The sequence below is a fragment of the Pipistrellus kuhlii genome, unplaced genomic scaffold, assembly GCF_014108245.1.
Source record: "Pipistrellus kuhlii isolate mPipKuh1 unplaced genomic scaffold, mPipKuh1.p scaffold_m20_p_9, whole genome shotgun sequence".
NCBI classification, from domain to species: Eukaryota; Metazoa; Chordata; class Mammalia; order Chiroptera; family Vespertilionidae; genus Pipistrellus; species Pipistrellus kuhlii.
The window spans coordinates 33,620,163-33,644,495 of record NW_023425595.1 but is presented as its reverse complement, the minus strand read 5'-3'; the positions used below and the strand labels follow the sequence as shown (position 1 = coordinate 33,644,495).

At 48.6% G+C, this 24,333-nt stretch overlaps 2 protein-coding genes, 1 non-coding gene and 1 pseudogene across 7 annotated transcripts in view; all 4 read left to right on the top strand.

Moving 5' to 3' along the window:
* C2CD3 (C2 domain containing 3 centriole elongation regulator) overlaps nt 1–4,508 on the top strand; it is a 109,454-nt gene extending 104,946 nt beyond the window's left edge. For all 5 annotated transcript variants that reach the window (XM_036426802.2, XM_045577602.1, XM_036426799.2 and 2 more), the window contains one exon: nt 3,707–4,508. In XM_036426802.2, coding sequence (XP_036282695.1) covers nt 3,707–3,847 — 141 coding nt within the window. In that variant the 3' untranslated portion in view covers nt 3,848–4,508. The remainder of the gene's footprint in view (nt 1–3,706) is intronic.
* On the top strand, nt 1,145–1,248 carry LOC118713888. Its single transcript, XR_004986434.1, has one exon. It is a non-coding gene; the product is annotated as a U6 spliceosomal RNA (small nuclear RNA).
* Nucleotides 4,509–8,217: 3,709 nt separating the features above from the next.
* LOC118712741 (mitochondrial uncoupling protein 3) lies at nt 8,218–19,191 on the top strand. The gene is made up of 7 exons (XM_036426822.2): nt 8,218–8,540; nt 13,677–13,895; nt 14,415–14,625; nt 14,859–15,059; nt 16,116–16,217; nt 16,693–16,873; nt 18,507–19,191. Exons 1-7 carry the CDS (start codon nt 8,451–8,453, stop codon nt 18,619–18,621), a joined length of 1,119 nt encoding a protein of 372 aa, XP_036282715.1. The 5' UTR covers nt 8,218–8,450; the 3' UTR covers nt 18,622–19,191.
* LOC118712743 lies at nt 19,123–24,105 on the top strand (annotated as a pseudogene).
* The last annotated feature ends 228 nt before the right edge of the window (nt 24,106–24,333 follow it).

Below are 24,333 nucleotides of genomic sequence, written 5' to 3'. Positions count from 1 at the left end.
CAGATCCCACCTGTGTGAAGAGTCCTGACCTTTCCAGCTGCTAATAGTTGCTCCTTTCTCCGTGCTCCCAAGTTCTAGGCCTCATCTCTGTGATTGTTGGGTAGGTCAGTGTCTGTCTCCCCTCTCGCTGTGCAGCCCCAGGAGGATGGGAACCAGGGCTACCTTTTATCCTTAAGAATTGATTAGGTTGGCCTGGCCAGCATAGCTCAGTGGTTGAGCAACCTATGAACCAGGAGTTCACTATTCCTGGTCAGGGCACATGCCCAGGTTGCAGGCTCAATCCCCAGGAGGGGGTGTGCAAAAGGCAGCCGGTCAATGAATATCTCTCATCATTGATGTTTCCATCTCTCTCTCTCTCCTCCCTTCCTCTCTGAAATCAATAATATCTATTAAAAAGATGAAGCAGAGCCGAAACCGGTTTGGCTCAGTGGTAGAGTGTCGGTCTGCGGACTGAAGGGTCCCAGGTTCGATTCCGATCAAGGGCATGTACATTGGTTGCAGGCACATCCCCGGTAGGGGGTGTGCAAGAGGCAGCTGGTCAATGTTTCTCTCTCATCGACGTTTCTAGCTCTCTATCTCTCTCCCTTTCTCTCTGTAAAAAATAAATATATTTTTTTTAAAAAAGATGAAGCAGAATTAATCATGTTGGCCCAGCCAGCATGGCCCAGTGGTTAAGCTTCGACCCAGAAACCAAAAGATCACTGGTTCTATTCCCGGTCAAGGCACATGCCCAGGTTGCAGGCTCAATCCCAAGTAGGGGGCGTGCAGGAGGCAGTCGATCAATGATGTTTCTCTATCATCATTGTTTCTCTCTTTTCTTCCCCTTTCCTATCTCTCTAAAAATCAATGAGAACATTTTTTTAAAAAGAATTGGTTAGGTTGAACAGAATTTAGGCTCCTGAAAGGTTTGATGAATCACCAACAACTTTCTTTTGATGGTCATTTTATGAACTGAGATACTTGGCCCTCCCAATCAGGGAGAGCAAGGCCCATCAGAGCCTCTTAAAAACAGAGAATGCAAAAAAGCAAACAAACAAAGAATGCTTCCCCTCCGTCAGGAAACAGAGGCCTGGTTTCAGAATTTGAAAGAGGACCAATATCTCCCTAGTCCCCTTCCACTGTAGCAGAGAAAGAAATGGAAATTATGCTCTCTTCAGCAACATATGTACTAACATTGGAACGTTACAGAGATTAGCATGGCCCCTGCGCAAGGATGACACGCAAATTTGTTAGGTGTTCCATATTTTTTTTGACCCAGTGATCCCATTTCTAGGAATATGTCCCAAGAAACTAGAAACACCAATCAAAAAGGATATATGCATCCCTATGTTCATAGCATACAATTTACAATAGCTAAGATTTGGAATCAGCCTAAGTGCCCATCAGCAGATGAGTGGATTAAAAAACTTTGGTACATCTATACAATGGATGTATAAAGGAAGGAACTGTAAAAAGGAAGGAACTCCTACCATTTGCAACAGCATGGATGGAGCAAAATAAGTCGGAGAAAGATAAATATCACATGATTTCACTCATTTGTGGAATATAATGAACAACATAAACTGATGAACAAGATACAGAGACAGAGAAGCATCAATCATACCATCAAACCTCAGAGGGAAGGCAGGGAAAGGTGAGGGAAAGGGGGAGAGATCAACCAAAGGACTTGTATGCATGCATTTAAACATAACCAATGAACACAAACACTAGTAGGGTGAGGGCATGAGCGGGGAGATGGAGGAGGGGAGAGGAATGGAGAGATAAGGACACATGTAATTCCTTAATCAATAAAGAAAGAAAATCAAAAACAAAATAAAAAAGAAATAGAAATTAAGCTGGTGGCCCGGAAGATCCATCTGTATACAACTAGATGACTGGAATGGGACTTAGTGTCACTCCTAAGTTCTAAATAGTTCAGGAAACAACAGTCTTGTATCTTGGGAGTAGAGAAAGGTTTGCTGAGGCTTAAAATGCTCAGATTTTAAGGATTTTATTCTAAAGACAACCATGGGTTCCAGAATGAGTGAATGAGATATTTGCTACAAGAGACAGTCTTCTCCCCACTCAATTTAAGACTCTAGTCACACTGGCTTGGTACCGCCCATTCACTGATCTAAGATTCCGGGTTCTTATGGGATCTGGACCAGTTGGAATCACAAGCATAGATTCAGTTCATGCCCTTAAGAGCACTCAGTCTGGAAGGGGAAGGTAACAGGCAGTGGCTAGGCAACTGACCTCCCTTGGTCTGAGGCATTATGGGATGCAGGTGCCTCCCATATTTTGGAAAGAAGAAATGCATACACTAACAAAGGGTTGGTTTCCTTTCTCTCCTTTTAGCCTATCCTGCCTGGGAGATGGAGCCATATCTTCTAGTCTCTGTTCAGCCCCTAGCACCACTTTGCTATTGGTTCCCAAGAAATCCTGTCATACCTGAGAGCTTACTCAAGTTGTGTGCATTCCATTGGCATTTTAAATTCCAGATTGGCAAGTACCCTCTAGATTGCCCATCTCCCCCTTTTCCATGGGTGGGAAACATGCCCAGGCAGTAGAGTGGGGATGCCTGATTTCCACTCTCCTTATATGCTGGCTGCTATTCCAATTCTTTCAGTAGATATTTCTGTCTCCCCTGCATAACTGAGGTCAAGAAATGAATTCTGTCCAAGTTCTGTCTCCCTCTCACAGTAGTCTGGATAAATAGGTTAAGGAAATAAAGGGAAGGGTCACTAAATATTACTGGTCCCAGAAGCAGCTATAGCTGGGCCTCAGTTTCCCATCAGCAGCAGAGTTTCAGGTAGTGGAGAGGTAGCTTCGAGCTCCTCAGGGCCTGAGGGGTGTGCAGTGTGTTCTTAGTGTTCTCCAGCTGGTGAAGGTCACGCTCCTGGAGTTGGAGGGCAGGAAGAGAGGTCCACCCAGGGGGCAGGCTGCATGCTGTGATGTCAGCCACGTTTGCCTGTGGTGGCGACCCCCCTCTCCTTTCAGCACTTTATCCTCTCCTGTGAGGCCTCCCTCTTCCCCAGGGCCATGCTCCCGGCCAGCTGCCAGGGGTAGCTTTCCTATAGAGCTGTGAGCTCCTTCAGGCCAGGAAACTGGCACAGGCTAAGCACCAAGAAAAAAAGGTTGAGCAAATGATTCAAGGACCACAGTGGACTAACCCAAATGCAAGCACCTTAAAAGTGGAATTAGTGATAATCTGTCCGCTTGAGTCAGAGAGATGTTTGATGGTAGGATCATGAGTATGTGTTTCATGTCACCTGGCAGCTTGAGGAACTCAAAGGGCCAACAGAGTATATTATTTACCAACGCCTTTCCAAAAGTTGGATATATTCCCGGTACCACACGTGGGACAGAGATAACTCAGAGGACAAACGTCTTGTCTAGACTCATCCAGACACATGAGGCTTCAAACCCATCCTTGATGGGGCTGCCCCTCCTCCAGAGGCCTAGAAAGAGCCTGAGCTGGTTCACATCTTGGTTCTGCTACTCCGAGCTGTGGGACCTTAAGTTTATTTCACTTGAATTGTAGTTTCCTCATCCATAACATGGGAATGATGTACCCACCAATGGGGTTGAGGTAAGGATTATACACGATCAGGTATGTAAAGTGCTTTGCATCACGTTAGCCAAAGGACTAAAGGACGAGAGGAACCAAAGCCATCTCTTGGCGGTGCCACATCCTCAGTGCTAACCTAGCTGACTTCCTCTCCAGGACAAGAGTGAAGGCACTGGAAGCGCCCCATCCCGAAGGCCTTGTCTCCCGAGACCTAGCTCGCTGCCTCCCAACCTGCCTGAAGAGGAAACCCGCAGAATTGCACGGATATTTTCTTCCCGGTTCTCCCAAAAAGACTAATGCAGCTGAGAGACTGAAGGAAGGAGCCCCTGCCCACCGCCCTCAGCCTCGTCCAGCTTGCAGGAGTGCGCGGTCTCTTCTCTCTGAGCTGTCAGAGTCCTGAAACCACTAGGCTAGTTCTTGGGCACCCCGAGAGCCAGACAGCATAGACAGTGAGAGCTCCCACACCGGCCTCTTGTCCACCTGCAAGGACCTCGGCTTCTTCCTGATATATGGAGGCAAAGACTAGAAACAAAATGGGTTCCAGCACCCAACTGGCCCACTTGTCTTTTAAAGGGACCCAAGCAGGCATCTTTTGGCTGAGAAACTCCTCCCAATGTCCTTGGCACAGCATACTGCTGGCATGAGCTCACTCTCTGCCTATAATGAGCCATTTCTGCCTTAAAGGTTTTGGGGGAAGGTGTAGATTGTATGCATTGTGCATAAATGAGGAAATGCTACCACACCTTCAGTTCATTTGCTTGCGAATAAGGATATTTTCTAGATCTAAATTATTTTTATGCTGTGTTGAATTAGTAGGAGAGGAGGGGGAAATCACCTCCTTCAAACATTTTATGTGATTGTCTGAAATTCTAACCATGCTTTTAACTTATTGTTTTTACCCAGCTCTGAAGGTCATTGTTCCTGCCTATGTTTGAATAAAATCATATTGGTATTTGTATTCTGTGTTCAAGTATTTCCTGGGTTGGCCTACTGGACAGGAGTGTTAGGAATTCCTTTGTGTTCCTAACAGACAGAAAAAAAAGCTTGGCCATCATACAGTCCCTTAAAAACTCACTGAGTCCAGGGGCCAGAGTCACCATGAGACTTCTGAGCTCCCCAAAGATCAGATTGGTCCAGATTAGGGTGACACCCGTTACTTCTTTGCTGGTGCCTCAAATCTATTAGCAAAGTAACGGGAGTCTCCTGCAACAAGTGGTCTCAGAATTCCCCACCTCTCCGGGATACATGGCTCTGGCTTAGACTGTCAGAGCTCAAACTGAGCAGCTACTGTAGACAGGGCCTGTGGGGGAGATAAGGGCAAAGATGTGCAGAGTGGCTGCCACAAGCTAGAAGGGAGCTAACAGAGAGGGCCCTGCTTTCTACCCCTAAGCACAGGTCATTTCACTTATTCCCAAAAAAGCAACTCTATCACCCACGTTAGGCTTCCCATTTTAGAGTTAACTAAAGCTCAGTGAACTTAAATTTGCCCTTGTTGGTGTAGCTAGGAAGTGAACTACACACAGCATCTCCAGAGACGTCCCAAGGCTTCTGCACTCGGTGGCCAAAACCGGTCACAGCCAGTGAGTGCTGTGAATTCAGGGGCCATATGGAGAAAGACCATGTGGGTTGGAGCAGTCAGGAAAGGCTTCCTAGGACAGAGAAGTCGTGGGGAGCCCAGAGAGAGTACCCAGCGGGTGCTCGGGCCACGTGCACCTGGGGATGGAGAAGACACCGCTCCCCCAGCCGGTCCCCTCCGGCTTGACTCTCCCTGCCTCTGAACCTCTGTTGCCTCATCTGTAAAATGGAGACGATAACCCCAGCTTCACAGGGTCGGTGTGAAGATGAAATGAGATGACATTTGTGGAAGTGCTTCGCCTGCACTTGGCACCTAGTGGAGGCTTAGGAAATGTCAGCCCCGCCCACACCTCCACACTTCTGCACAGGCAAGTGCACCAATAACAGAGAGAGAGAGGTAGGACATGTCCTTGGAGGGTACACCGTGAGGCAGGACCCCCAGGGAGGGACTGGGGGGGGAGGCGGGGGGGAGGCCTCATCCGTGAAGTGCCCTCAGGCCAGCCTGCCCTCCTTCATCTGTTCACCTGATCCCCTCGCCTGCCAGCTCACCCCCTCCCCAGAGCCTCCCTCTCAAGCCACCAGCCCAGAGTGTGAAGGCCTGGGGCTCTTCCACCCTTGAAGCCCCAGAGAATCTACAGTGGGGCAGTCAGGGGCCCAGGCCTGAGGTGTTAAGCTGGAGAATATTCCTTCTACTAGTAAATCCTCTTCAGGTCCTGAAAATAGCCTGATCAGCTCGAGTTAGGATAAGGCCACAGGAGGACACGGGCTGCTTCCACCCAGGCCGAGGGCAGCCTTCATGACACACTCTGAGGGTCTGAAACCCACTGCACCCCCGGAAGCTGGCTCTGTTTCCCAGTGACAGCTCCGGGGAAACACCACGCAGGGTCATGCAGTATGAGGCACCTGATGGTTCCCACCACCACCAGCAGAGCTAGCCTTGTCACCCCCACTTCCCTTAGAGCGCTCCCTTTGTGGAGACCTGAAAATGGGTTTCTGATCACCCACAGGCTTGATCCCAGCTCAGGGCAGCCAACCTTGGGACTTCTAGAGCGGGCTGGACTCTGGGGACAGAACCAAAGCAGACAGGCCTGACCCCGCCCTCAAGAAGCTCTCAGGCCAGTGTAAGCTGAGCTGGCCCGCCTGCCTGCCCTCTGACATTCTCCAGGGCTGGCTGTCCCCTTGTTTGGGTTCCTACTGTTTATCCCTCCCACTGCAATTCACCCACCACCTCGGGGCCAGCATCTTCAGGTGGAGCCTGGAACCTATGTCCTGAGCCCTCCCAACCTCAGTGGCCCTAGCAGCACTTCTCTAGCAACACTTACTTACACAACCCCCTGTCCTGCTGACATTTGGGCAGGGCCTGGTTCAAGGAGGAGGGCAGGCTTTGTACCTGAGCATCTGAACTTATGATCATCTGCCTCGAGGCCATGGCTCTGTGCCCAAAGCCAGCATTGGCCTCTGCCTACTCTGCCCCAGTTCATTCCCTTCCCTTCCCACCCCTTTCTTTCTCTCTTCCCCTGCCCTCTCCTCTCCTGACCCCTTCCCCTTCTCTCCTCTCTTCTCTGACACCTGTGTCCAACCCCTACCCTCAGTGCCTACCCATCCTGCCCCCAGCTGCCTTTGGCTCCAGCAGTGTCCTTGCCGGAGCCTCCAAATGTTATGTCATCGAAAACATGGTCACAGCAGACAGACCCAAAGTATGTTACAATTTACAGGCTCGAGACCAGGCTCTGCCTCATACTAGCTGTGTGACCTGTGTAAGCCACTGTCTCTCCCTGAGACTGTTCTCTGTAAAATGAGCATTGCAAATGTTAGGATCCTCTGCCATGAAAAGGAATGAAACGATGAAATTTGGAAGCAGTATGCTAAGTTAAAGAAGCCAGTCACAGGGTATGTCACATATTCTATTTATATGAAATGATTCTATTTATATGAAATATTCAGAACAAGCAAATCTATAGTAATTACTTGGGGCTGGGGAGAAGGGAAGTGACTGCTGATGTGTAGGGAAAATTTATTTTGAGAGGTTATGAAAATGTCCTAAAATTGTGATGATTAATGGTAGTATAAATGCGAATATACTAAAAACACTGAATAGGTAGATAAATGGTGTGTGAATTATATCTCAGTAAAGCTTTATTTTTATTATTTATTGTTAATCCTCACTTGATATTTTTTCCATTGTTTTTTAGAGAGGGTGGAAGGGAGGGAGGTGGGGGAGAGAGAGAGAGAAACATCAATGTGAAAGAGAGACATCAATTAGTTGCCTCACACACACTTCCTGACCAGGGATCAAAACTGCCACCAGCTATGTACCCTGACATAAAATCAATCCTGAGATCCTTCAGTGTGTGAGCCAATGCTCCAAACACTGAGAAACACTGGCCAGGACAAAACTGTTATTTAAAAAATAAGTAAACTTCGCCCTAACCAGTTTGGCTCAGTGGATAGAGCATCGGCCTGCAGACTGAAAGGTCCCAGGTTTGATTCCGGTCAAGGGCATGTACCTTGGTTGTGGGCACATCCCCAGTAGGAGGTGTGCAGGAGGCAGCTGATTGATGTTTTTCTCTCATCGATGTTTCTAACTCTCTCCCTCTCCCTTCCTCTCTGTAAAAAATCAATAAAATATATTTTAAAATAATTAAACTTAGAATCGTATTAGCACCTACCTTCTAGGGTTGTAAGAAATAGAAATAAAATATGTAAAGTATCTAGTTCATAGTAGACACCAAGAAATGAGTTGTTATCAGTGTTATTTTTTTTAATATATTTTATTGATTTTTCACGGAGAGGAAGAGAGAGGGATAGAGAGTTAGAAACATCGATGAGAGAGAATCATCGATCAGCTGCCTCTTCCACACCCCCCACTGGGGATGTGCCCGCATCCAAGGCACATGCCCTTCACCAGAATCGAACCCGGGACCTTCCAGTCCGCAAGCTGACGCTCTATTCATTGAGCCAAATCAGTTTTGGCTATCAGTGTTATTATTGAGAGGAGGCTGGGGAGAGACCTGCCCAGCCAATGGAGGGAGGCCTTGACCTTTGGATTTTTACAGGTGACCGGTCCAACACCCCACACATGCACATATATATCGTCCTCTGAGGTAGCTCTTCAATAGCTTCCTTCAATAGCTATTTTAAAGAACCTCGAGTGAAAGGAACTGAACCAGATCTAGAACTCTGACCTCCTCCCTCGCCTCCCTGCCCCTCACCAGCCGCCTCTTGTCAAGTGACAGGCTGTCACTAGCAGATGCAGGGTAAGGTTTCAGGTCAGCCGGAGTGTATAAAGATAGGTGCCAAGCCGGAGGTGCAGAGACAGCAGTGAATGGCCAGGGAGCAATCAGAGTCCTGCTGCCGCCTCCTGGGATGGAGCCCTAAGGAGGTCCTGAGCTTCCCCTACCCCTGCTGGACTCGGGTAAGATCCCATTCTCTACCCACCCCCTCATGTTCTCCCCTCACCACAGCCAGGAACTGGCAGGGACCCGTACCATGGCATCACAGAGCTTATGGAGATTTAGTCCAGCCCCACCTTGTCAAGGGGAGGGAACTGCAGCGCTGGTGAGGCACGGTGGCAGGGCTGGGACTCAACCCCACCACCATGTCACTCACCCCGGACTGGCCCCTTGCTCCGCTGACTGCCTCTGCTGTGACTTTGCACATCCCCATACCTAAGTGACTTTCTCCTTAATCTGGCCCAGAATCCTTCTAGGGTTCCTTTTAGAGCATAAAATCCTCTCCCCAAAAGGGCTCCGGAGACCCCTTTCCTGAGAACGGAAGGTGGAGACATGTATGGCATGAGGCCTGGTACATGTTGCATGCTGGGAGTTTTACAGCCCGTGGGAATCTCTGCCCAGGGGGTTCCCTTAGCGGGAATGCCAAGGAGGCTTTGCCAGGATGGGGGATTGGCAGGGTGTCTCAGATCAGGGTTGCTTCAGAGACATCAGGGAACTTGTTCTAATGTAGATTCCCAGACCCCAACCCAGGCCTGAATCGGGATCTCTGGGGCTGAGGGCTGAGAATCCACTCCGTAATCCTGAGCTCTCCCTGAAGCCTGAGCCTGAGCAATGGAACAGGCACAGGTGTCAGGCAGATCTGGGCTCCAATCCCAGCTCCATCTCTCAGCCTTGACTGGCTGAGCCCTCAAAACCTCCGGACCCTTGGTAACGAAGGAGTAACCATAGCAACCATAGCGGTGACCCCCAACCATAAAATTATTTTTGTTGCTACTTCATAACTGTAATTTTGCTACTGTTAATGAATCGTAATGTAAATACCTGTGTTTTCCTATGGTCTTAGGTGATCCCTGTGAAAGGGTCGTTCAACCCACAAAGGGGTCTCGACCCACAGATTGGGAACCGCTGCCTTAGAGTTTTATAAAGAGACTGAATTTTTCAATGCCCAGGAAGCCCTCCGCTTGGTGTCTTGTGCAGGAGCCACTCAGCAAGCATTAATGGCACCATTACCCCAGTCCAGTGGTCGGCAAACTCATTAGTCAACAGAGGCAAATATCAGCAATACAACGATTGAAATTTCTTTTGAAAGCCAAATTTTTTAAACTTAAACATCTTCTAACGCCACTCCCTCAAAATAGACTCGCCCAGGCCTTGGTATTTTGTGGAAGAGCCACACTCAAGTGGCCAAAGAGCCGCATGTGGCTCTCAAGCTGCAGTTTGCCAACCACGGCCCCAGGCCATGTGGACTAGACCATCCCATCCCTCCAGTGCCCCAGCAGAGCCAGCGGGAGGAGGATTCTGCTCTCAGCTGCTTCTTCCCGCCAGTGGCAAAGGCCTGCTGGCTGCTAGGGTTCCTCATATCAGGAGGCTGGAGTGAAGGGGGAGGAAGGTGGGGAGCACTGGTCTCAGGGCAGCCTTACCTGTGCCCACCGTTGTAGCCCCCCTGCCCCCACCCCAGTTTGACCATTGGAAGTGCTAAAGCCCTCCCCAAAAGGTGTGGCTTTTGGCCGGAGTCCATGCCTCTCCACTCTGCCTCCCGCGGGTGGCTCAGGACTACCTCTGGAATACGCCCCAGCTTCACCCCGGGCCACTGCTCTTCTTGGTTTGTTTTCTGGTTAATCCTCACTTGAAGATATTTTTTTCCACTGCTTTTTCAGAGAGAGTGGATGGAAGGAAAGGAAGGGGTGGAGAGAGGGAGAGAGAAACATCAGTGTGAGAGACACATCAACGGGTTGCCTCCCTCTCTGCCGGAACAGAGGCAGGGAGCGAACTTGCGCATGAGGTACGTGCCCTTGACCGAGAATTGATCCTGTGCTTCGGTGCAGGCTGATGCTCTATCCACTGAGCAAACTGGCTAGGGCTTAAGCCACTGTTCTTTTTTTTTTTTTTTTTTTTAATACATTTTTATTTCAGAGAGGAAGGGAGAGGGGAGAGAGAGACAGAAACATCAGTAATGAGAGAGAATCATTGATTGACTGCCTCCTGCATGCCCCCCACAGGTCCTTGACTGGAAATGAACCTGGGACCCTTCTATCCACTGAGCCAAACAAGCCAGGTCTGGAGCCATTGTTCTTGATCACGTTCAGGCTCCAGTACCTCTCCCTGTACCATTCCAACCACCTGCTCACTGGTCTCGAGCCTTTCATCTCTCCCTTCCAGTCCAAAGGTCTGTACCAGCCTGCTCTGCAGGTGGGTGTGCTAATGTCACTCCTCAACTGCAAATCCCCGACCACTATTCACTCTCACTAGATTCAGTATAGCCCTGGCATTGGAGGTCCCCACTTAAGGCTGCTGTGGACACCTCCGATTTTCCTTCCCATTTTTCCCCTTTAGCAAGGGGGGTTCCTTGGTCAACTGGACCTCCTTGGGCCTTTCGAGCCCTGGGCCGTCCCTGTGCCAGGCTGGACAGAGGAGGAGGAAAGTCAGCCCTGTCCCTGCCTTTGCCGTCCTCCTTCAGGGGAGGAACCACTGCAGTTAATGAGCTAATCCTACAAGAAAGCACGGTATAGCACCAGGAGTAGCTGGGGACCAGGAAGTTCAGAGTGTTCTCTGCCAGGCCGGCACATCTCACACGTGCCTTGGAGTCACATAGCCCTGTGCACCTGTGACCTCACCAGCTGTCTGGGCCTCAGTTTGTAACTCTGAAAGTAGAGTAAAAACACCTAACTTGTAGGGATCTTCTGTTAGAGCTTGGGTAACCCCCAAGAGATTGTGAATAGGGGACACTCCAACAACCAGTGAGAGACACCAGGGAGCTCAGCCCCCAAGGGCCTCCCAACTCTGAGACTCATGCCCTCACATTCCAGGCTAAGGTTCCAAGAAGCCCAGCACAGGCCCAAGGAGGGGAGGGCAGGGGGTCGCTAGTGCTTAAAGGAAGAGAGGCTGACAGAATGCGCGCACTGGGGGAGGTCTCTGCGGTTGCCATCCAGCCCCAGGCTGGGGACCCAGCCAGCCCTGGCAGCTGCTGGTCTTCTGTAGGGCAAAGGGGAGTGTGAAAGGGGGGGTGGGGGTGTTCCCCACCATGACGTCCAGACTGTTCCTTCAGCTAGGCTCAGCTGTGCAGACACAGCACCTCTACACCATCCTCCCAAGAAATCAGATCCTCCTTGGACCCTGTGAGGAAAGCAATGCAGAAAGGCAGGGAGACGGGCTGTGGGAGGAGCAGCTGTGGGAAGAGCACTGTGGAGGAAGCCAAACTGCAGAGGCCCCAGCCACTTGGGGGCCGGTTATTTCACCTCCAAACTGGGCACATGCTCGCCAGCGCTTGAATGCCCTCACTATACAGGCAAGATGATGGATATCCATCCCACCACAGCCTTCCCCAGGCCCCGGAGTGGAATGGGGAAGGGAGCCTAATGCCATCACGAGAACCTGGCTGGAATTCTGTGAATCTGAGCCAGTCTCTTTCTTTCTTAAGCCTCTATTTTCTCAGCTGTAAAATGGACTCACATGGTGCCCTTCCTCTTTTCCAGGGCTATGGCGAGCCTAGTAGAGCAGAGGGAACCAGGCTCTGACACCAGCGGCTGGTAACGCTGAGCCAGCGTGTGTCTCTGAGCCTCGGTTTGCTCATCCAAAGTCGGGAAAGGAAGGGGAAGCTCCCTTTCAGAAAAGTTGTGAGAATTCCATGAGACGGTGTGTAAAGCTCACTGCGAGGTCCTCATGGCCCAGCAGCCTCTCCCTCCTCCCACCCTAAGCCGGGCCGCAGGCTCTCATAGCTCGTGCCTTTCCTGCACTCGCACGCTCTTCTCCAGCTGAACACTCTGCCCACTTTTCAAGGCCTAATTCATACAACCCTCCCCCATGAAGTTGTTCTAATTCTACCTCACAAACAAGAGAGGGGGTCTCCCTCCTTTTAGCCCCTTCTGGGTGGCTTCTTTCTCTGGCCTTGGTCCAGCCCATCTCGCACTACAATCACCCGTAGGCATGTCTCATGCCCCTGCGAGACTCCTTGAGAGTGCCTGTGGGCAGGTCACACTCACCGTTACTCAGGACTGCCTGGGGAGCACCACGTACAGAGCCTGGCACCAGGTGGGTCTTACGGAGGGGCCCCCAGGCCACAGCAAGGACTTGGGATTTTGTTCTCAATAACAGAGGGGGCATATTGGACAGGGAGTGACATGATCTGACTTAGGTATGCTTGGATGCCAGGTTAGATCCCCGCCTAGAAAATCCCTTCACCCATCTGCTGTCCTGGCCAAACATTCCATAATCAACACACATGACCCATTACAGCTCATTAAAATACATACAACCATTACATGGAAATTGTACATCAAATTTTTGACTTTTTAAATAAAAACAAAGGTTTAGCCGAAACCGGTTTGGCTCAGCAGGAGGCAGCTGATTTTTCTCTCTCATCAAGGTTTCTAGCTATCTATTCATCTCCCTTCCTCTCTGTGAAAACTCAATAAAATATATAGATATTTTTTTAAAAATCAAAGTTTTGCCGAAACCGGTTTGGCTCAGTGGTAGAGCATCGGTCTGTGGACTGAAAGGTCCCAGGTTTGATTCCGGTCAAGGGCATGTACATTGGTTGCGGGCATATCCCAGGTAGGGGGTGTGCAAGAGGCAGCTGGTCGACGATTCTCATTGACGTTTCTAGCTCTCTATCCCTCTCTCCTCCTCTCTGTAAAAAATCAATAAAATATATATTTTTTTAAATAAATAAATTAAATAAATAAATAAACCAAAGTTTTATATGCAACTTCATCCTTTTAAGGTCAAAAGAAATAAGTCAGCCTGGCCAGCATGGCTCAGCATCAACCTATGAACCAGGAGGTCATGGTTCGATTCCCAGTTGGGGCACATGCCCGGGTTGTGGGTTCGATTCCCAATGTAGGGTGTGTAGAAGGCAGCCTATCAATGATTCTCTCTCATCAGTGATTTTTATATATCTCTCTCCCTCTCCCTTTCTCTCTAAAATCAATTTTTTTAAAAAAAAAATTTAAGAGATAAGGCAAAGTCATGTGGCCAATTTTTCTAAGCCAGATCCACACGGCTGGACATGGAAATGCCCAGGCTATTCACTCAGAAAGCCCTTCTTGATGCTGAGCCAGGCAGCACTGGTTCCATCTGCCTCCGCTGGCCTCTCTCCGCAGCCTCCTCCCTGTATAAAGCCCAGGGCTGCAGAGCAGCCGCTCTCCTCGGACCTGAACTGGGTCCTCACGGGACTGGAAGAAAGCTCTGGGACCATGGTTGGACTGAAGCCTTCAGAGATGCCTCCGACAACAGCCGTGAAGTTCCTGGGGGCGGGCATGGCGGCCTGCTTTGCTGACCTCCTCACCTTCCCACTGGACACAGCCAAGGTCCGCCTGCAGGTAGGTGCCCCTTGGCCGAGGGTCACTGTTCGCATCAAAGGAAGGGTTGAGGTCTCTACCACACGCCTGTACCGCCTCCCAACAAGCTCTTCCCCACACAGAACCCTGAGCAGGCCACTCCTCCACTGCTGCCGGCCCTGCCTTGCTGCCTCCCCATCATCATTGCCCAAGACAAAAATATCTTATTCCTTGGCATGACGTGACAGGACCCTTCAAGGCCTAGCCCTATTTTGTAAACCATGAAGAGTGAAGTAAAAGTAAGGAATTACTGGGTGACCTTGAGCAAGCCACTGACCACTTTGATGGGAAAACCAATCTGCCCTCCCTTTCTCTGAGCAGCAAATGCCACACTGTGAGCTGTAAGCTGTGGCACAAGCCTCAGTCACTTTCCCTGAGATGCGACAGCTTGGTCATGCTTGTCCTCCAAGTCCAGCCCCAGGCAGGTGCCTCTGAACACAGCCCATCTGCCCCCGCCACCCACCCACCATGCTTCTCACAGCTCTGCGGGGTGTCCCTCAGATCCAGGGGGAGAACCAGGCATCCCAGGCGGCCCGGAGCATCCAGTACCGCGGCGTGCTGGGCACCATCCTGACCATGGTGCGCACCGAGGGCCTCCGCAGCCCCTACAGCGGGCTGGTCGCCGGCCTGCAGCGCCAGATGAGCTTCGCCTCCATCCGCATCGGCCTCTACGACTCTGTCAAGCAGCTGTATACCCCCAAAGGATCAGAGCGTGAGCGCCCAGTACCCGGGGACACCCGTGCATGGGCCCAGAGACCAGAGGCAGAGCTGGGGTATGGGGGCTGGTAACGGACACTCTTGAGGAGACTCAGAGCTCCTTAAAGAAAGCTCCAAAACTCTGACCCAGGAGAAGAGGCAGGCCTCAGGCAGGGGAGAATGGCATGAGACTCAGAGAGGTGTCAGGTGATGGGACACTGGCCCGCTCTCTCTCCTCCTCCTCCCCAGACTCCAGCTTCATCACCCGGATTTTGGCGGGCTGCACCACAGGGGCCATGGCGGTAACCTGTGCCCAGCCCACCGACGTGGTGAAGGTCCGATTTCAGGCCAACAAGCACTTCGGGCCTGACGGCAGCAAGAAGTACAGCGGGACAATGGACGCCTACAGGACCATCGCGAGGGAGGAAGGGCTCAGGGGCCTGTGGAAAGGTAAGCCTGGACTCCAGTCTCAGGGCCTTCGGCAGAGCTTTTCCCACCCTCGGGCTGGGACAGAGAACTGAGCAACGAGGGAACTCCCAGCAGAGTGTATTCCAGTGATTCTGAAAGAGCATCCTACCTAAAATACCTCCTGACTTAACACGGTGCTCCCAGTTCAGCTCACTCTGCCAACCCTCCACCAGCGCAGGAGTGACTGGAAGACAGAGGAGATGAGCCGTGCCAAGGAGCAGCCATACCACGGGGCAGGGTGTGCTAGGCTCACAGAGATGCAGGCCCAGAGGCAGGAGAGGCCATGTGGGCTCTGGAGGGAAGGTGACGCTTAAGCTGGGCCTCAGAGGCTCAGGAGGCTCTGAGTGTGTGGAGATTGCAGGGAGGACCTTCCAAGCAAACGCTGAAGAGAGGTGAAGAAACAGGCAGCTGCGAGGAGTGGGGCGCAGGAGACACTGTGAAGAGGGAGCTTCCTTGGGAGCATGGCTTTAGGGGTCCCTACGTGTCTAAATGGTGGCAACGCCGACAGATGCTGGAATCTCTCCCACATGGAGACTGGGGTCCCATGAGTCCTTCAGAAGAAACAGTGACCCAGTGGAGGTTAAGAGCAGGACGGACACCTGGGTCAGAGCCCGGACCTTGCACTCGCTTGTGCTGTGCCCTCCTGGAGCCTGGCCCTCCTCTGAGAAACCAGGGCTTGGTCTGGATGCTCTCCTGGATGCTGCCAACACTGCGCTCTGTCACCATTGCAAGAGCCCCCCTTCCTCTCCCAAAGGAAGACTTCCTTTCCTGCCTTAGACAAGTCTCAGGGAGGGATATGTGAATTTTGATAGGTTTTGCAGATTATCCTCCAAAATGTTGCCCAAACAAACACAAGTGGGCCTCTCTGTTTTCTGCCGCTAAGGAGGACATGGACAATCCGAGTTGTTAACACTGCGTTATGTGTAATCTGCTCAGGTTTCAGTGGGCTCTCTGAAACCACTGGAAGTCTATGGCCTTGCAGCCAGGGGTCCACTTCTCCTGCTCCCCATTTATCAGCCCACACTCCCTTTCCAACAGGAACTTTCCCCAACATCACAAGGAATGCCATTGTCAACTGTGCTGAGATGGTGACCTATGACATCATCAAGGAGAAGCTGCTGGACTATCACCTGCTCACCGGTGAGGCCCTGGGCTCCAGGCAGACAGCCCTCCCACGCAGGGAGGGAACTGGGAACTCCACCTAGTGGGCACCACCCAGAGGCCACTGGGCTTTAGAAGGATCAGAGAGGAGCAGTGCCCAGAACATCATTGAGACGAGTAGGAAGAAGCCCTGAACGGGGAAGCCAGGGAGCTGGCTTCCAGCCCAGCACCACTTCTCACCGTGTGTCTTTAAGTGGGGAATCATCTGCTCCGACTCCAGTTTCCTCAAACAAGGTGGTTGGGCTGGATGACCTTCCAGCTGTGGGGTGGCTCAGTTCTATCTTGCCAGTCCTTACCAGGGGCTCCACCCAGGCAGTGAGCGATGGAAAGTACCACCCTTCTGCTCAAGGAGTTCACCGTTTAACTGGGGACATATGGTGAACACACATGTAACAGAAAGCAAGAGCTCATCCCATCTCACAGCCCCGTCTTTGCTCTTCCTTCCCTGCCACAGACAACTTCCCCTGCCACTTTGTCTCTGCCTTTGGAGCCGGTTTCTGTGCCACAGTGGTGGCCTCCCCAGTGGACGTGGTGAAGACCCGGTATATGAACTCGCTCCCAGGCCAATACCGCAGCCCCCTGGACTGTATGCTGAAGATGGTGGCCCGGGAGGGTGCCTCAGCCTTCTACAAGGGGTGAGCCTACCCCTCCCGTCTCCATCTCCCTTCCAGAAAAGTTGGTTTGCTCTCTCTGCCTCCATCCCTTCTCCCTCCCCTCTCCTCCTTTTCTTCCTTCCTTTCTTCCTTTCATGAATAATGTGCCTACCATAGGTCCCTCTGGGATGCAGTGATGAACAGTACAGATGTAAATGCCACAAAGAAAAGTATCAAAAACTATGGAAGTTGGGTGGGGGGGGAGTGGGGACAGGGAATGAGCCAAATCCAATTTGGAGAGTCAGGGGAGGCTTATCTGAGAAACGGGAGTCTAGGCATAGGTCAAGTGCTGTCCTCAAATTCACTGGGCCAGGAAGGAGGGAAAGGTGGTTAGTAATCCTGAGAATTTTCCCAACCCACTGCCACAGCTCAAACCCAACCCATTAGACTTCACCCAACATGTTCATTGTGGTGCTAAGCTATTTTATTTTCCCTCTCACCTCCCACCTCTGATGAGAACTTTCTGGATCCCAGTGTTAGAGTGAACTCAGTAAGCAAACAGGTTGTAACTCCTCGGAATGACATCATCAGTCTGTGTTCCCACGGACAGTCTGTTCTTTCCCTGTAAGTGCCTCTATCATTGCAATCTTAAGCTGTAGCCACTTGTCTCCGTTTATTATTTTACTTGGGAAACATTTGCTTTGCATCTCATGGGTGAGGAGCTAGTGCTATGCTTCCCCAAAGAGCAGCAGACAAGTAGGTGTCATCTATTGAGCATTTTCTGATACTGGCCCCTGAGCTGTGTGCTGTGCATAACTCATTGAATCCTCACAACAACTCTATGAGGTAGATACCGTTCCTGTGTTTTCCTCCTTCTACAGATAAGGAAACTGATGGTCAGAAAGATTAGCTGAGATCATGAATCTAAAAACTGGCAGAGCTCATTGCCTCAGGAGTATGCTCCCTATGAGGAGCCTAGGCTGAGGGTTCAGGAGAGGCCTTGGCATGAGGTTATGACCACCAAGCCAGTTCCTACAGAGCCATTAGCCACCAGCCAGACAAGGACATTCTAAACAGAAGGAGCAACATGGGCAAGGGCATGGAAATAAGGGTCTGGCAGGCGCAGAGAGGACCAGGAGGGGATCAGCAGAGAGAGGCTGAGGAGGAGGGCAGGGCCAGGTCACAGGCTCCTCCCTGAGTCTGAAGCAAAGCTGAGGTGGGGACAGAACAGGCAGGCTCTCCGGAGATGAGCTAAACTTGGTGCTACACCATCTTTGCCCTGCGGTATCCCAGCTTCTCGGTGCCCTAGCACCTCATCAGGGGTGAACATTCAGGATGCAAGCCCAGAATCACCCAGCAGCAGAGGGACTCACGTGGCTATAAAAGAGCTACTTAACCTCCCTGGGTGGCAGTTTCTGAAAAAGGCAACTGGCCACAATTGGCTATCTTATAGAACAGTGAGAATAACTGCCTGGTAGAGTAACCTGGCTAAAAATGCCAGTTTTCTTTCCTCTCCTTCTGCCTGAATTCTCTCAGCAGAGAAGGAAAAGACTGAACAGGTCTAAGAAAATGTTTGTGACTAACACAAGTCTCGGTCGTTGGCACTGACACTGTGATGGGGAGAGCACAGACTTCTTTCCACTCTGCCTTATGTTTTGGTTGTTTCTCTCATCAGATTTACACCCTCCTTTTTGCGCCTGGGAATCTGGAACGTGGTGATGTTTGTTACCTATGAGCAGCTGAAGCGGGCCTTGATGAATGTCCAGATGCTACGGGAATCTCCGTTTTGAACAGGTCAGGCCACTTGGATGCAACTGGAACAAAATCAGTCACAAACGGAATAAAACAGTGGGTCCACGCGCACAGGGCACAGATCCACACATGTTTACAGAACTGTTTACTTGCTGATGACTCAAGAAACAGAATGAGAAGAAGAGGAAGGAGTCTGGTCTTCAGTGTGTTGTCTTCTTCTTTTTTCCCCCCTCTTCTTTCTTTTTTTCAGTGTGTTGTCTTAATGTTTTTGTTTTACACTGATAAGATAGCAAATAAATTATATTAATTTTTGAAACCCATTAGGTTGAATGCCTAACATTTAGGCAAGAAAAAATAAACCAAACAGATCCATTTGGATAAATTGGAAGATTGTAAACTGGAAAATCTGATTAGACAATGAAAGAAAAGACTGCAAGGATTGGTCGGGAGTGGCACATGATAACTTGGCAGTTGGCTAAGGAACCTGGAGGACATTGCCAAAGCAACATAAAGCTTGTGCTTGCAGCCTTTGGTTAACCATGGACCACCAGCCGTCTGTGTAATGTCTCTGCCATATAGAATCCATTGGGATTCTATGAAACATGAGGGGAAAAAGAGAAAACCTGGAATGTGTACCAAAGGAGCACTGCTGGCCAGTGTGAGGCTGAGACTCATAATTAGTGCCTAACAACACTGGAGATTCCAGAGAACAGCCTCAGTCTTCTTCCCTGTAAAATGGGAATAAAAATCCCATCCCTGGACAGAAAAGCACTTTATAAAGGCAAAAGTTCTGTGCAAATGTAAATATAAGGACAAGGCCTTGGTAAAGATTTTGCCAGGACAGTGAGGAAGTGTCAGGGAAGTCCTTAAAAGACAGTGGATTAGAGGTACGGCCAAATGAGCCAGGGCCAGGAGTTACAGAGGATGGATGACATATAGCCACTGGACCCCCCCACTCCCATGCAGCCCCCATTTCCTGGCTGTCCTGTGAAGCATCTTGAAGAGTGTGGGACTTGGGGGAAAAGAGATAGATGGTGGAGTTGAGAGCCTAAAGTAGCAGGACTCAGAGTTTTTAGAAAATTATTATGGGTGTCAGAAAGAAAACAGCCACTTTTCTGCCTTCTTTTTCTTGGACAGAATTTAACTTTCTCACTTCAGGCTTTCTGTTTGTAAGGGCTGGGCAAGATCCGGCCGCACTCTCCCACACTGCCTTCTATGCTCTCCTGCAGGCTGGTTGTTCTGCCTTTTAGAGCTTCGGCTCCTCCATCTGTCAAAGGCAGGATTAAACCAGATGACCTCCTTCTGGATTTAAGACTAGACATCTTCCAGGTTGACACTGGGGACCCTGAATGTTTTTCTGCTTCTTAGCAGCCTGTGTGGCTCTAATGGCAGAACTGGGTTCAAACCTCGCCCCCACCTTACCAGCAGCCTAACCTCCAGAAACCCTGGCACCTCCGTGTCCTACCAGAGAAATGGGAACAATCCCACCTCACAGGAATGTTCAGCAAAGCCATCCCTCCTTCCCCACACTGACTGCTACACCTGGGAGAAAGTGAAGATCCACTTACACTCAGCACTTTCCTAAATTTAAATTGCAGTTGAGGTCATCTACACATATAAACTGTGAAATTCAAAGAAAAGCAAAAATATATCAATTATCAACTTAATGTCTGGTTTGGCTTTCAGTTAAAATTCCTGGTTAAAATGTTCTTTTACTGCCCTGACTGGTTTGGCTCAGTGGATAGAGCGTCCCCCTGTGGACTTAAGGGTCCTACGTTCGATTCCGGTTCAGGGCATGTGCCTTGGTTGCGGGTGCATACCCAGTAGGGAGTATGCAGGAAGCAGCTGATCGATGTTTCTCATCAATGTTTTTAACTCTACCCTCTCTCTTCCTCTCTGTAAAGAAATCAATAAAATATATATTAAATAAATAATAAATAAATAAATAAATAAGTAAGTAAGTAAGTAAAATGTTCTCTTACTGCCCTGAGTGGGTTGCTCTGTTGGTAGAGCACCGCAATATGCCATGGTTTCAGGTTTGATCCCCAGTCAGGGCACATACAAGAATCAACCAATGAACGCATAAATAAGTGGAAGAACAAATCTGGTGGTTTTTTTTCTCTCTTTTCTCTCTCCTATACTCTCGCTATAAAATCAACCAATCAATAAAATAAAATGTCATCTTACTTTTGACTTGACTGGCATGTGCAATTACATGTGTATGCGTGTGTGTTTTTGTGTGTGTGTGTGTGTGTGTGTGTGTGTGTAAAAAATGTTTTTGTAGAGATGATAAGAGGAGCTGGCTGGGCAAATTGAGGAAGAGGGTTCCAAGAAAAGAGAACAGGCAATACACAGGCCCTAGAAGACTGACCGTGGCATGTTCAAAGAACAGAAAGAAGGCCCGTTTGGCTGGTGTAAAGTGAATGAGAAGGTGAATGTGAGAGCATTTGTTTATTCATCAAATAATGAAAGTCAGAGGACAGCCAATTATTGGGAAACTTGACAGAGAAAGGAAAGAGGGGGAAATTGTCTGTTTTAAAAGGAGTAGGCAAAAAGAAGAAAAAAAGGGGGGGGGAGAGTAGGCAAGTCCTGCAGGTTCAATTCACACACACACAAATACACACACACACAAACACACACACATATTAGAAGTAAGGAAAGATTGAAGATGAGAGGGAAAGACTGCAGAATCAAGGTCCTAGAGAAAATGGAAGAGCACAGAATAATGGATTTAGGTGGGATGAAACACTCTAGAAAGGATATGAGAAACCTAAACATAAAAGAGTCATACGGGAAATTTTTTGAAATGGAGAGAAGCAAAATGAAAGCATTCTCTAATCCTTTTAACAAAATTGAGGAATGGTCAAATAGAAGAGTAGGTTAGTCGCCTAGAGAATTATTTATAAGAGAGATAATTTTAAAAGCTCTTTTTTTTTTCTTAAAAAAATATAATCTAATGAAGAAACTTAAATCCTCTGATGCACCCCTGACACTGTTCTCTGTTCTCTCCCATAAAGCAGCCCAGGCATTCTAACGCCTACAGGGTGAGGCCTCCATCAGGCTCCCACAGCTGTTCCAGGGCCCTCCCACCACAGACAGGGAGTCCCACATCCGGCACAGCCACCCAGAGGGCAAGCTGCCAGCCACCCTGCCACAGGGTCTTAGAAATTCACAGAGAAGATATGCAAAGCAGGTTGTTCTCTGCATTTCCAAAATCAGTTATGATACAGAAATATAACTTAAACGTATTTAGAAAGGTTAATGCAAATACTTTGAGGAACTATTATAGTCAATATTATTTCTTGCTGTACCTTTAAAGGGCCTAAGGACAACACCATTTTTTATATTACAGAGGACACTGTTAACAGTGAGAAGATTGATGCTTCACTGCCCAGTTTTCCTAAGGCTGAGTTCTAAGTTTCTTTGGCATAAAAAGGTAGGAGTACATTGATATTACAAATCAGTCTAGATCACCAATTTTATTTTTGAAATTTGAAAAATGGTCACATTGTTTACTAATAATGTCAGTGGAAACTGCTACAGAGGCATGGTGGGTGGTGCAGGCTGGTCAGATAATGACATAAAAATATACAGAAACATATTGTAGATAAGATCACCAATTTAGACTCTAAACTCTCTAGATCACTAGAGATTATAATGTGATACATCATTTATATAACCATTTTTTATTTTTTAAAATATATTTTTATTGATTTTGTACAGAGAGGAAGGGAGAGAGATAGTTAGAAATATCGATGAGAGAGAGTCATCAATCAGCTGCCTCTTGCACACCCCCTACTGGGGTTATGCCCGCAACCAAGGTACATGCCCTTGACCGGAATCAAACCCGGGACCCCTCAGTCCCAAGCCGACATTCTATCCATTGAGCCAAACCGGTCTCAGCCATTTTTTTATTTTAACTAATGACAATTTTAATCTCTTTAAGATTTTGTAATTAGTTGAATGCAAGATGACTAGATGATGAAACTTTCAAACTCTATACTCTTTTCAATAGTTGAGCATACTAATATTGCAGAGCTTGCAAATGTCCTTGAAATAGACCTTCCCTTGTTAAGAAATGCATTCCTATGTATTGCTAATTGGGCTTTGCCAATAAGAAGACAGGGCCCTGCCCTGGCTGAGTGGTTCAGTTGATGGTCCCATACACCAAAAGGTTGTGAGTTCAATTGCCAATTGGAGCATATGTATGGGAGGCAACCAATCCATATCTCTCTCTCTCTCTCTCTCTCTCTCTCTCTCTCTCTCTCTCTCTCTCTCTCTCTTTCTCTCTCTCATCAATAAAAATATATCCTCAAGTGAGAAAGAAGAAGAAAAAGAAAGAGGAAGAGGAGGAGGAAAGACAGGGCTCTGCCTAGGTAGCTCAGTTGGTTAGAGGGTGGTCTTGATATACCAAAGTTGTGGGTTTGCTCTCCTGGTGAGGGCACATACAGGAAACAACCAATGAGTGCATAAATAAGTGGAACAACAAATCAGTGTTTCTCTTTCTCTCTCTGTCCCTCTCCCCTTCCCCTGCCTCTAAATATAATAAATAAAAATATTTTAAAAGGAGAGACAGTAATAATGTGGATCAACTTTATTCACAATGTACTTTGGATCTACAAAAGATACTCTTATCACAGGATGAAAAGGAAAGCAGGAGTCCTGAACAAGAAGCTTTGTCAGCTCTGATACTGATAAAAATAGTCAAGATCCAGCTGACACAGCGAGTATAAGCAGTTTGGGTCTGTCTACAGGATACACAAAGCTTATTGATTTCCTATTTGATTCAACTCTTAACTTTTTAATGATGGAAAATCTTTCACCAAAAGTTGGCAAATTCTCACATAAGTCTCTGGGACAGCTTCTTTACAAAACTGGAAAAGGTTCAAAACACTGGTGAAGAAGTGTAGAGATATCTTGACCACACACTTACTGAGAAAACAATACTGTCTCTCTGGATTAATAATGATAGAGTTACACAACTGCATAGCAAGAACAATCCAATTATGATTTCCCTCTGAATTCTTACACTGTGGAAGCCTTCTGATCTGGACCCTGCGACTTACAGCAGAGTTCTAAACAAAAATTATATATTGCTTGTTTCCATGGCTCCTCTCCCTAATTAATTCAGCCCATCAGCAATAGTACTTCCCAGAATATTAGGCCAGTTATCCAGAAGTCACTGCCCAGAAATCAGCTCCTCGATTACTGTACTGTCCAAAACTACAAAACTTCAAAAACCATCAGATATATTTCAGGGTTATTATTGAGCATTAATGTTTTTGGAGTCATAATCCTGAAGTAATTCCTACTTTAGATAAGCTCGGGTGTTGAATGATGGGATGAGAAATACCTTTTCCATTTGATAAACAGAGACACAAGGAGAGTTTGCTTGTGTCAATATGGGTGGTCATAAGCATGACAAATATCAAAGAACATCCATCTGGAGTGGCTCAGAGGTTGAGCATGGATCTATGAACCACATGGCCACGGTTCAATCACCAGTCAGGGCACCTGCCTGAGTTGCAGGATCAATCCCCAGTAAGGGGCCTGCAGGAGGCAGCCAACTGATAATTCTTACCATTGATGTTTCTATCTTTCTCTCTCTCTCCCTGCCTTCCTCTCTGAAATCAATAACAACATATTTTTAAAAACAAAAATACAAATATCAAGGAACAAAGTGGGCTTGTAGGGGCTTCTATCAATATGTCCCCATGTCTACACTTCTGGTCAACATGCAAAATGAAAAC

Bases quoted from the DNA above. Each gene is read 5' to 3' on its own strand.
- LOC118712741 (XM_036426822.2), top strand. From the start codon at position 8,451: ATGGCCAGGGAGCAATCAGAGTCCTGCTGCCGCCTCCTGGGATGGAGC. The intron at 13,896-14,414 runs GTAGGTGCCCCT...GGTGTCCCTCAG, and splicing joins CAGCCAAGGTCCGCCTGCAG to ATCCAGGGGGAGAACCAGGC. The intron at 16,874-18,506 runs GTGAGCCTACCC...TTCTCTCATCAG, and splicing joins GCCTCAGCCTTCTACAAGGG to ATTTACACCCTCCTTTTTGC.